This window comes from Ceratosolen solmsi, unplaced genomic scaffold, assembly GCF_000503995.2.
Source record: "Ceratosolen solmsi marchali unplaced genomic scaffold, CerSol_1.0 scaffold35, whole genome shotgun sequence".
NCBI lineage: Eukaryota > Metazoa > Arthropoda > Insecta > Hymenoptera > Agaonidae > Ceratosolen > Ceratosolen solmsi.
Genome location: NW_011948423.1, coordinates 8,275,308 through 8,288,187, shown reverse-complemented (window position 1 = coordinate 8,288,187; position 12,880 = coordinate 8,275,308). Strand labels below are relative to the sequence as shown.

Genomic DNA, 12,880 nt, shown 5'->3' with positions numbered 1-12,880 from the left:
TATTTTTAATTCTAAGCACATGTTTTATTATTTATTCTTCTTATGTGAAATGGCATTTTTTTTTTTTTTTTTTTTTTTTTATTGATTTCATTTATAATAGTTATATTGTTAATTTAATTATTTAGTTCAAATAAGGAATTAAATTTATAATTTATTCTACTAGCTTGAACTTCTAACAAAACCAATATTATATGAATTTTACGTTTGATAAGCATTTTATTACATTAGAAATAAATCATAAAAATCAATTATGTTCAATATTACATTATAGCATTATAAGTGTTAAATACTGTAAAATTTTATTTATTAAACTTATATGTTAAGCTCACTCGTAAATAAGTTTTTACTAATATACTCATTTTTTTTTTTTTTATACCTATTAATCATATTTGTTTTATTCTAACATGCGTTCCAAGTTTTAATGTACTATAGTAAATGTTATATATTTTAAATAAATTACATTGTACCTTTCATTCTAACATAAAAAGCTATTTAAGTAATTTATAAGTAATTAATTAAAACATTAATAACTCCAATTTAATTAAGTAAATCTTACATTTGTCTGTCGTTATTAAAAAAATGTGATAAATTTTTGCAATTTAGAACGATACTATATTAAAATATATAGAAGAATTTTAAGATATGAGAGGAATAAAATTAAAAAACCTTTTTCCATACGTACACACCACACTTTGTATTTAATACAGAGTTTATAAACGTAATTATGATTTGATTTACAGAAATTTTTTTTTGAAATTTCGTACATCATTTTACATGAAAATAAATTATTGAAAGGAAACTTTTGTATGACCATAACATATTGAAATACACCATAATGTTTTTTATTTCATAACAAAATTGTATTATTATTGTGTATGTTTAAAAAAAGATATATAAAAGAAAATATTTGTTTTTGTGTTTTTGTTTTTGTTTTTTTTTTTTTTTTTTTTTTTTAAATAAACTTTAAAGCCTATATTAAATTGTTGGTTATCGTATTAGAATAAACTTCCTTAAGTGTTTCAACCATCAAGATACTATTTATAGAACCTCTCTTTCTTACTGGTCATCAAAATATTAAATAAATTCCATCGACAACATTTACATACTCTTTGTAAGTATAAATCTTAAAAAATACATTATTAAACTTTCAAAACTATGATTTAGGCCATCACCTTTAGTAGCATTTCCTCACGATTTTTTTTATTATAATTAATAAAAAACTATTTTTGTTTAACCGATTTAAAGTTTTTACATGTTTTACATATAGCTAGCTATCGCATGACCTACAATCAATTAAACATTTTAAGAAACTTTTGTTACACAAACGCAAGTGAATGAATGATCTATTTTGTAATAAAATCATACAATATGGTAAATTCAATATATATTAAAGCAACCTTCGTAACTTAAAAAACATTAATTATATTATAAAATTTTGTTTAAAATGTTTCGTTATAGATAATGAGATAGCCGTGTGCATTTAATTAAAACTGATTTTAGTTTTTTTTTTTCCGACGATTTCTTTGGCTGACATTATCAATCATACCAATGACTCGTCATTTACTTAAAGCCTTATTTTCATGCTGAGGTATTGTGTATAAAATTAATTAAAAATATTTTTTTTATAGTCTAATATTATTATAATAAATTATAAATATTAAGAACCAATTTTTATGAAAAAAATTTAAATATTTAAATAAAATTATTTAAATTTCTAATTTTATATAGTAAAATCAATTACATGGTGATAAGCATGATAAATATAAATCAATTATATTATTACAGAATATATTTTTCAAAATGTATTACAATTAAGATCGTAAAAATAATACAATTTTAACGACCGTATAATACAATAACTGTAAAAAATCTTAATATTCGTTCTCAAATATAAAATTTTTTACATTATCCCCTTGAGCATAAATAATTTTTTTTCTTCTTATTTGTATGTATATACGTTTGGCTTTCTATATATTCTTTTGAAAATTAAGTTTATAAGTTCTTACAGGTATAATAGACGAGTAACGTTTATATAAAATTCATTCTGAAAGGAATGGTCAGCTATGTACAAGGTTTTATTAATTAACTATTTCATACACGGATTCAGCGTCATCTCCATTAAGTGTGGCATTGAGGGTGCATTAGTCAATAAACGTTATTTAATAATCGACTTAATATAAAATTTAAGATTCTTTGCTCTTAATATAAACAAAATTGTTATATAACTTTGGCTACATACATCATTTTTGTCTATTTTAATTTGCTTCTATATAAGCCTTTAGGCAGTAGATTTAAAGAATTGATAGAAAAATACAATAATGCCACACAAAGTACGAGATGATTGATACAGTCATAAATTCTTGTCGAAAAAGATAGAATTATTAATCTAAGGGGATGCAAAAGTATTATTTCATTAATGAATCCTTTTTATCGTCCATAAATCCATTTGCTGCTTAACGATACTCATGCACGCAATACCGCTGACCCCATGATGTACGTGTATCGACATAATACAATAAAATAAAAAACAATTCTTAAAAATCATAAAACAGCTCGCATAAATAAGCCAATGGAAGAGAAGATTCCTCTTGCGAGCCGTTAATTCGCATAGCGAAATTTCACCGAAAGTTATAATAATGAGCAAAGGATTCATTCTCCAATTATTTTACAAAATCTTTTTCGTTACTTATTTCTGGGGCTAACCTTCCATTTGTGAAAGCTTGTCTTCTAAGCTATCTCTGCTATCCGTCGTTTCATTCAGATTGACTGTTTCATTTGTGGCCGAAAGTTCAATAACGGATTCGTCAAGGTTTGTTTGCTCATGACTTTTGACCACTTCTACATCCATTGCTGTCTCCGACGTCTCAAACATGTCGCTCGACTCACCGAGTACCTGCGTACTTAAAGACGACAAACCCGATTCTGTCCTCTCGATCCCTGTATCTTCAACTACTTCTATTTGATTTACTTCTTCCGGTGCTTCCTCAAATTGGAGTTTCACGCCATTCTCGTCCGACTGTGTAATGACGATTTTTAGTGTCGGATCCTGCTGGCTGCTCACCTCTTCTTCAACCTTGGAATTTATTGACAAAACGAGATTATTAAACCCGAGCTTTGATTAACTAGGACAACTACTATTATATATATATATATATATATATATACATATATCCAAAGTGAATAATCTTTATAAATCATGCAACTTTATACGGTTTGTTACAATCGTATTATATATTTAAAAAGTAAAAAAGAAAAAAAGAAAAAAAGATGAAAAGAAAATAAAGTGAGATACTATAAAATTCATTTCATTCTACAAATTACTAACTCTTGTAAAAGAATTCGACATATAAAATCCTACTTTTTCATAAGTCATACTAATTGAAAATACACAATTTGGATTAACAAAATTTTTGTAAAATTAAATTTATAAATTATAGAAATAATTATATAATTTTAAACATTTTTCTTTAAAATACAAGATTTAAGATTATTATTATTATAAAATAGAAAACATTTAAAAAAAAAAAAATCTTTATTGCTTTCAAAACGATTACTTAACTAAATAAAGCATTGAATATTTTATTGAATATGTTTGACTTTATTTAATATTAATGGATTAAGAGTATTTTTGTTTGGCCACTTTCGTTTAATAATTGAATTTAACTACCAATGGTAATCAAATTAAAATATGTCTTATTAATATAAAATGAGCAGAAATCATTTAAATCCCAATTAAATATCATTCCAATTTAAAACAAGCATATTGTTACAGTATGTTTAGAAATTTTATTGTTTAATATGCATATTATCATCATTTTCCATAAATCAATATATTGAAAACGAGGCACAAAATCATATTAAGCATAAAGCATAACAAGTTTCAATATTAAAGCATTGAAAAAGAAAAAATGTTCACTACAAGAAATATAATTAATCAAAGAGAAATTTTTTAAGGCTTAAAATTTTAAGCAAATAGTATAATTAACACAAATAATTACTCACAGAATATTAAGAAGCTGATCTACTTTGATGAGAGCTAATTAAAAATAAAAAAGCACGATAAAATTAGTACATCACAAAGTGCTGATTATGAAATTTAGCAGTGATGCAAAAAGCAGTAAGTTAAATGTATATAAATAGTATACTACAAAATAAGAGATTAAGAAAAAAATTAAACATTTAGGGTTTTTTATGAATAGGATCCATATCTAAATTTAATGTAGATAAAAAAAGAAAGAAATACTCTCAGAATGCATTTATGTTATGTAAGAAGTAAATTGACATTTAAATGTACATAGTCTATTTTTTTATTTACTACGAGACTATTTACTTTTATAAAAGAGCACATAATAAAATTACAATACAAATAATTAACATAAAAGTTAAATAGATAGAAAAATTATTTTTAAGAAAACTATGCGAAAGATTTCATTTATGTTATTGTTATTAAATAAATACATTTGAAAGTTTTTCTTCATTTACTATAGATATTTATCAGTAATACATTATGCATCCGCAGGCCCATTAAAAATGCTTAGAGTATTTCGTTGCAATGGTTCACCTGCTCCTGAGTTTGTTCCACTTCACCATCGATTTCCTCTTGTTCAATTGGCTCTTCAATCATCGTCGTACTCGGTGTCTCCAACCTTTCCTCTTCCTGTTCTGCAGCTTCTGTAGCGACTTCTGCATACGTTTTATGAGAAGATACTTCGTCAATAGATGTCACCTGCGTCAAATTATTAAGGACATTCTCTTGCATCTTCACAACCGATTCTGTTGAATCGAGAATGTTGCAAAGTTCTCTGCTCATTTCATCGACATCTGAAGGATTTTCTTCGGGCTTTATGATAATGATTTTGGCTTCATCGAGCGATCTCGTAGAGCTAACAGCCTTATCCAACTTTTCCTCAAATGTCGTGGAAGAGTGGGATAATTCCTCTTTAGAATTTATAGCATTAATTACACTAGAAGATTCCTCTGTGTATTCCTTTTCTTTAGAGCAGCTATCGTCATTGTATTCTTTTTCCTCGTCGTATATACTTTGCTTTCGCTTAACAAAAACACGCTTTAGGGGCAATTGTTGCTCATCCTCCGACTCTCTGGAACCATTTCGTCACATGCTTCGTATCCCTGCTGCTTCCGAGCCTGGAGCTCCTCTATCTTTAAGCGCTGTTGCTCAATTCGTTTTTCCAGTTGTTCGAGTTTCTCTTTCATAATTACCTAAAATATGGACATTATTTTTTTATTAAATTTCATTGGTATTTCTCCAAAAATTCTGAATATATATTAAATATTTATTATTAATTAATTGCATTAATTTTTCACTTAAATTTTTCTATTAAATATTATATAAATTAGATTATATATTTGAAATCTTTTCTTTCTTTAATACAATGTCTTTTCCTTGAATTTATTATAAAGAATATATTCTCCAAATATTACCATTATAATATTTTTTGTTATTTGCAACTATCAATAGAATGAAATCGGTATAAATAGCAATTTATGATTTATAATAATAAGCATAGCTTTCGATTTAAAATCGATATAAAAATGTTAAAATAGTAGTATAATTTTTAAAGTTGATCTTTATATTTAAACTTTGAAAAATGAAAGATATGATTTAAATTAGTTGAAAGTGATGGTAAATTTATGGCCGATGATTATATAATTATTCTTGTCATAAGCATATAAGTATATTATCATTAATAGTCTGACATCGTTTATATATACTGCCTATGATAATTAAATCCTTAGTTACTTTTTTCTGTTGTTGTTCAACCACACTTTGAACCTGAGTAATCATTTTTGGCACTGTTACTGTGGTACTTCCTTTGGCAAGATCTTCGCCAGTTTCAGCCATCCTAATAATACGCTTAGCGTCTGCGGACTGCAGCATTGATTCTATATTCTGTCCCTTGTCCAATGGCTTTTTGACGACGACACGCTTCACCACATTTCCGGTAGGTAATTTTGCAAGTTCTGCCGGATCAATGATAGTACCGTCAGGATTCATGATGACCTCGCGTGTTGTATCGCCTTGACGTATAATTCGACGAACTATCACTCTCTTGATAATCTTCATAGAAGTGCATTGTTGAAAATATTTTATTATTAAGTTTTGATATATTGTATGGAATTATTTAAATAACAGAATATGTACGAATGAAAGTATATGTATATATATATATATATATATATATATATGTAAGTAAATGATACTAGCTTATTTTTACTTTGGTCTCATTATTGTTTATAATTATACGTTTAATGTTTATAAGAAATGTCAATGTGTACCTTTGGACCTGGTGTCGCAGAAGTCGATGGAGATGACTGGGCAGCAGAGGCATTTACGGCTTCCTGAACCAGCTCTTTGACAGGAGTTGTCACAGCAATCGGCGAGTCTCCACTGCCCATTGGCTTTCGAACGACTATTCTTTTAATTACCTTAACAGTGTTAACATTTTTTGGGGCGAGAGTGGTAAGTGGTGTGTCAAGTTTTTCTTCTTTGATTATAGTTGGTGCTACTGTTGATTGAGAACCCTGTCGCACTACAACCTGCTGTGTTTCCTTACTTTGTTCAGGACCTTCAAATTAAATTAAAACTATGCAATTATGATGTAAAACTTATAAATTTCATTTAAATTAAAGAATTATAAAGAACATAAAGAAAGTAATTTTGGTAGTAAATTTTAATGATGGGCTATTTAAAGACTATTAAATATTGAATAAAATAAACCTTGATGTTTCAGTGGTATTTTATGCTCTTTAAAAACAGAGGCAACGATTTTTTGAACTTGAGCTTCTGTTTCATCCAGCCTGCCTTTTTGAATAGGTTGTGGCGTTTGCGTTTCTTCTTGCTTTGTTTGTTTTGGAGTTATAATTTGTGGACTGCCAGCAGTCTTTGGCTTTACTTCCTGTAGTTGCTCCACACCTCTACGCTGAATTGGCATTAAAGTCTTGATCGTCTTCTTCATAACATTTCCGTCTTTCCCCCTCACATAGACCACCTGCTCCTTTTTGTCCTCCTTCTCTAATTGATCTTCCTCGCTCTCGACCTTATTTTTGGCTGCTTTCTGCAGCTTTTTCGAATAGACGTACGAACTTGGCGGCTCATAATCATCGTCCCCATCCGAGTACTGTTCCTCCTCCTCCTCCTCTTCATCACTTTCAGTGTCACCGATTTTTACTTTGTTATCAGGTGGTAAGCCATCGGGACCCATTTTCTCACCTGCTTCTATGTGCTGCTTAATGTGGGTTACATACTCAGCCCGATTACGGCACGACTCTTGACATACATCGCAGGTTAGGGCCATTCCAGTACGCTTCACGTGAGTCAATTGGTGGACTTCTAGACTCTCCTTGCGCTTAAAGGCTTTACCGCAGTCTTCGCATTGATGACGCTTTTCGACCGAGTGACTACGCATATGGCGAGTTAGATGGTGAGAGAGTAGGAATGTCCGAGGGCAGAGTTTGCAAAGGTATGGTCGATGACCAGCATGGGTTGTCAGATGTCTTGCGAGCTTCGTACTCGTACGAAAAGCTTCTTTGCAGTATTCACAGACAAACGATTTGTCTTCGCTGTGCAACATCTCGTGTCGTTCCAAACCTTGATTGGATTGAGAGTGTAAGAAACAGTTGAGGTCAATAAATATGAATAAATATCTTAAGCTAATAGATGTTTACATTAAAGGCTTCTAAAATTTATTATCGTATGCCATCAATCTCTATGATCGCTAAGAAATTAATTAATTAAAGTATAATGAATTGCATTAACGAATTACACATGTCGGTGCATAATATAGACGTGAAATTAGCGTTTAAATTAATAATTTAAAAATCTAGTTTGTAATTTAAGGACGATATTTAAATAGAGAATTCATATGAAAAATTAAATTAATTGTTTCTAATATGATGCTTTAATGATAAATATTGAAAGTGTATTATATATATATATATATATATTTTTTTTTTGTTTATTATTATTTAAAATCTTGAAAAATATGTTTGAATTCGATGCTGCATACCTTGTTTATAAGTGAAGCGCTTATTACAAATATTACACTGGAAAGGTTTGACAGCTTTGTGTACAGCTTCTTCATGCTTCTCTAATTCTTCTGTAGTGAAGAATTCTCTGTCACAGTGCGGACAGCCATATCTTAGCTCTTCTCTATGAATCTTCTCGTGTCTTTGCAGTAAATTAGCTCTGGAGAATTGTTTCTGACAAATTTGACATGAGAAGGGTTTCTCTTCGGAGTGTGTAGCCATGTGTTTCGTCAGATCGTATTTAGAGAAGAACATACGGTCACATTCAGTACACTTATAATCGCGATCCCGATGTGCACGTTGTACATGCAATTGAAGAGACTGCAGGAGGGGAAAGGTTCGGTCGCATTGATTGCAAGCGTGTACTCTAATCTCACCAGGCTCCAACTTTGTGTCATCTTTAACATCGTTGGATTCATTATCACCTTCACTGCCAGCATCTTGTTCTTCATCATAGAGATCACGGCGTTCTTCCTTTTCTCGCTGCTGCTTTTCAGCACGAGTTTCTGTCTGTCGTTGACCTGTAAATTTAGATAGAATTCATTGAAAGAATGCCAGCCAGTCGATATAATTATATTTGTAAAGAATATTTTGGTCTTTTTGCAATTATTACGACTACCAATAAAATTAGTAAACAAACAGATAAATATGATTATTCTATATTATTGCATATTTAATTAGGCTGTACCGAACAGGTTGTATAAAATATTTCTTTATTATAAATTCTATTCTCACTAGAGTGAGCTGTTTCTCGTCGCTCTCTGTCCCCATTATCCAATCGAACTTTCTTTACTTGTTCATTTGTAGGTCTAGATTCTAGATTTCGTTTGTTACTTATTTCAGGGGGATCATTTGTTATCGGAGAGAATGGTCTTCGTAGAACTCCTGATATTGGATAGGCACGTAGGGCTTCATCTGCTTTTTTACATTGTTGTTTAAATTTATAACATCGATCTAGATTCCAGCGACACATTGTGCAAATCATTTGTGGCATTCCATCGGCAGAATAAACCTTAAATAAAATATCCACTAATTATTTCTATCTCATTTCATGTAACATACGAAAAACTTATTTTCATAATTAAAGAGATTGATAATAGTTGTAGAAAAATAAATAAAATATAAGTACACAAGAGATATGGAATAAATTATAACACGATTAAAACATAAAATTTCAATTATCATTAAAAATTAAAAATAAAAATGGATTAAGTCTCATACTAATAACTAGTTAAAAATATTTATTATATTAATAATATTTTCAATAAATAGTAATAATTATAAAAAGTGAATTTATTTATGATAATATTTAAAGTAAAGTGATTTATGATAATATTGCAATGCTAATAATATTCTTTTATATGATTTATAAATAAATTCATAAATTTAATATAAAAAATCTCCCTACGCATATGATAAAGAAGAATATGGTATTACACACACGGTAAAGACGATAACTTCATTATCATAAGCACTACTTTTAAGCAACTACTAGTATTATCTATTTGTACGTATAAATTTCAAAAAATTTATTGATAACTGTATCGTTTTGTTGATGTTTTCTTTTTAATTACCCATTTGATTTATAATATTCAATAAAAATGATAATTTTCATTATAAATAAACAAATTTTAATTCCAATACTCCAAAACAAATGATAATAATTAGTAGAAAGTAACAATACAAACAAAAGATAAATACTTTGAACATATTTATATATATATATATATATATATATATATATATATATATATATATATATATATATATATGTAGTATAATGTAAATAAATAATTTATATACTACATTTATTTCTTACCTTAAACATCTGTAAATTATAAATAGTACGTTGTATATTTGCAATGATTTACCTTTATGTAAACAATTTAATACATTGAAACAGTAGCAATATTGAATTTATTAATTACCCTTGTAAAAGTATGTAATTGTATTAAAAAAATAAATAAATAAATAAAAACAATTTTAATGTTAAGTGCATTTATTTCATTGAGTTGTATGTGTTCATCGAAGCCCAATGTATATATAGAATTTTATTCTACATCAGCAATTGTATAATTATAGCTAATAGAAATTTCATTTACTTTTAACAATGAGAAATTTGGATTAGAAGAAATTAGATGATTAGCATACTGCTTTATCTATCCAATCAATGCTCTGCGAGTCTATAGTTATACATATGAAAACGTAAGATAAAGAACGGTTTGGAGTTAAGGTAAAATGTAAAAATATATGTTGTAAATGTATAAAAAATATAACTGTATATAGCAAGGAGGTGAAAAAGGAAAGCGGGAATTTGTGGTATATAAGATGAGATGAGGTGCAAAGTTTAGGCTAGGTATGAGGATAATTAATTACCTCGATGGCGACACAGGACATGATCTGCAGGGTAAGCGGCACCTGGAAGGGTTTGCTCAGCTCGCGGTCATAAATAAAACTCAGCGGCTCGTTCTCTGTCAGGCAGAATCTACAGACCCGCCTCGAGCGCAGCGGCGACGGTCTGTTCTCCATTTTAATATTTAATATTCTCGGAGCTAGGAGTGGAAGTCACCGCGCACCGGGAATTCTTTACGCACTTTGCCTCGACAGCAGCCTTTCTCCTGGAGTAAGCTTCCCTTCGCCGACAGTCGCGGTGTCGGCAATTATAATATCGGAAGCGCAGTTACTGAACGAGCGCGAGAAAAGGAGTCGGTGGAAGCAGGACGCGGCAACGGAGTTATCCGTTCGACGGCCGCCGCCGCTGCCGCCGTCGCCGCTCCGGTAAAGCGATAATAAACAAAGTCCAATTGTTAAATGGCGCCGCCTGCTGCTACTCCACTCTCGTGCTCTAGGATCCTTGGTTTAGAGGCGTTGCACACGACGGGAGTGACTTTCCTAGCGAGTTTTCCGTACACTGTGCTACTCCTATCTCTTCTATTGCTCCCGCTGTTATTGTCGTCGTCGTGGTCGTTGCCTTCGTCTTTGTCGTCGTCGTCGTCGTCGTCCTCCTCGTCGTCGTCGTCGTCGTCCTCGTCGTCGTCGTCGTCGTCGTCGTCGTCGTCGTCGTCGTCGTCGTCGTCGTCGTCGTCGTCGTCGTCGTTGTCGTCCTCGTCGTTGTCACCGTCGTCGTCAATATCACCGCTGCCACCGCCGCCGCTGCTGCTGCTGCTGCTGCTGCTGCTGCTGCTGCCGCTGCCGCTGCCGCTGCCGCTACCGCTGCTGCTGCTGCTTATTTTCCTCTGCTGGTGGCGCGCCGCTCCTCTCTCAGCTCCTCGACTCAACAAGCAACCAACGACGACACGCCGCACGGTTACAAGTTATATCGCTCTAGCGGCTGTGGAGCGCTTGCCGGAATGATATTCTCGCTTTGGCTGCTTTCGATTGACCACTCGAGGAGAGGTTTTGCTCCTTTGCTCGCTCTCTCTCGGCCGACATTCGATGATGACGCGACTGCAGCGATATACTAGATTTCGGCTCTGCAGCGCCGCGTCGACGCTCCCGACTCCTGACCCACGCCTATCGTTCGCCGCGAACTTGCTGCTCCCAGGGTAAAAGAGCGGAGGCGACGGCGGCGAATGTTCGAGATGGCGCTTTGAGCATTCTCGAGGAGACAGAGGGAGGCAGCGGCTGCTTTCAGCTTAGGGACGCCTCACGAAGATGGCGACTCGTTCGGATGAATTTATATGGAAGATTGTGACCGTATGGACGGCTACGCTACGACTCCTTATAACTCTATTCCTTCCTCCCTACTCGACGACTTTATTTTACAGTTGAGACAGACAATTTTGTTATTGATGTTGCTTTAACCCGATGGTCCGACTACTTTTTCTTGCCCTCATTTGTCTTGTCCGTACTTTTCGTCTAATCGCACGGTACTCCATCTCCACTCATTCGCTATTCTGACGCAAATTTAAGAATAATAATTTCTCTGGAAATGATTGTCTTATGGTTTTGAGGTAATGGCGCGTACGCTTAAACGGCGGTTTCGTCCGGAGCGTTGGAAAGAACAATTGGAAATTTCTTACGGCTCGTGCGTCTCTGCCGTGCCTATGGCAAGGCGCATTGTTGTGTGCGTGCGTGCGTGCGTACCTATGCTCCAGCTGTGCGATGCGCGCGTGCTTCTACACTCGCCTACATACATTTACTACCCGGTTCTTTAGGCCATATCTCGTCATACCTATACTAATTGTCGATATTGTATACTCTTCTCTCGTTTACACAACTACATAATGTGATATATTGTAATAATAATAATAATCATAATAATAATAATGACGACGAAGACGACGACGATGATTATGATGATGATGATGATGATGATGATGATGATAATAATGAAATTGCAATAATGTCATTAGATGATTCAGGAATTAGTAAATTGACAATGTGAATTCTCAGTAAATATAGGTGGGAGGTGGGAGGGAACGTGACGATCCAATATAAATATATGTCGAATGATAAGATGCGTATTAATAACCGGTATAAGCAAATATTGAAAAAATTTAAACTACATTGATTTGCTTAATATTGATTTAATTAATAAAATTCTTAAGGTACGTTGATTTAAAAATTATTAATTTTTCAATTTTGAAGACTTTTTTTTTAATGCAAATAATCTCGTCATATAATAAATAATATGCCTGATATTCAATGATAAACTCTTCACAAATATTAAATACAATATTTTCATATGTATGTTCATATATAACGTGCGTACAAATTCATTTAACCATTTACATGTTCAAGACTTTTTTTATTTTACATTTTGAATTTTATTATCGCTACTGAATATCATCATAATCAATACAAAGCTTATTATATTTTATTATAGTTATAA

At 31.9% G+C, this 12,880-nt stretch overlaps 1 protein-coding gene across 1 annotated transcript; it reads right to left on the bottom strand.

The window, feature by feature from the left end:
* Positions 1-2,162: 2,162 nt before the first annotated feature.
* Positions 2,163-11,002, bottom strand: LOC105362329 (uncharacterized). Its single transcript, XM_011499747.1, is given in 9 exon segments — positions 2,163-3,073; positions 4,562-5,097; positions 5,100-5,220; positions 5,762-6,079; positions 6,298-6,587; positions 6,740-7,609; positions 8,028-8,567; positions 8,782-9,058; positions 10,423-11,002. Coding segments are annotated over 9 exon segments (3,480 nt in total). The 5' UTR covers positions 10,576-11,002; the 3' UTR covers positions 2,163-2,698.
* Positions 11,003-12,880: the final 1,878 nt, after the last annotated feature.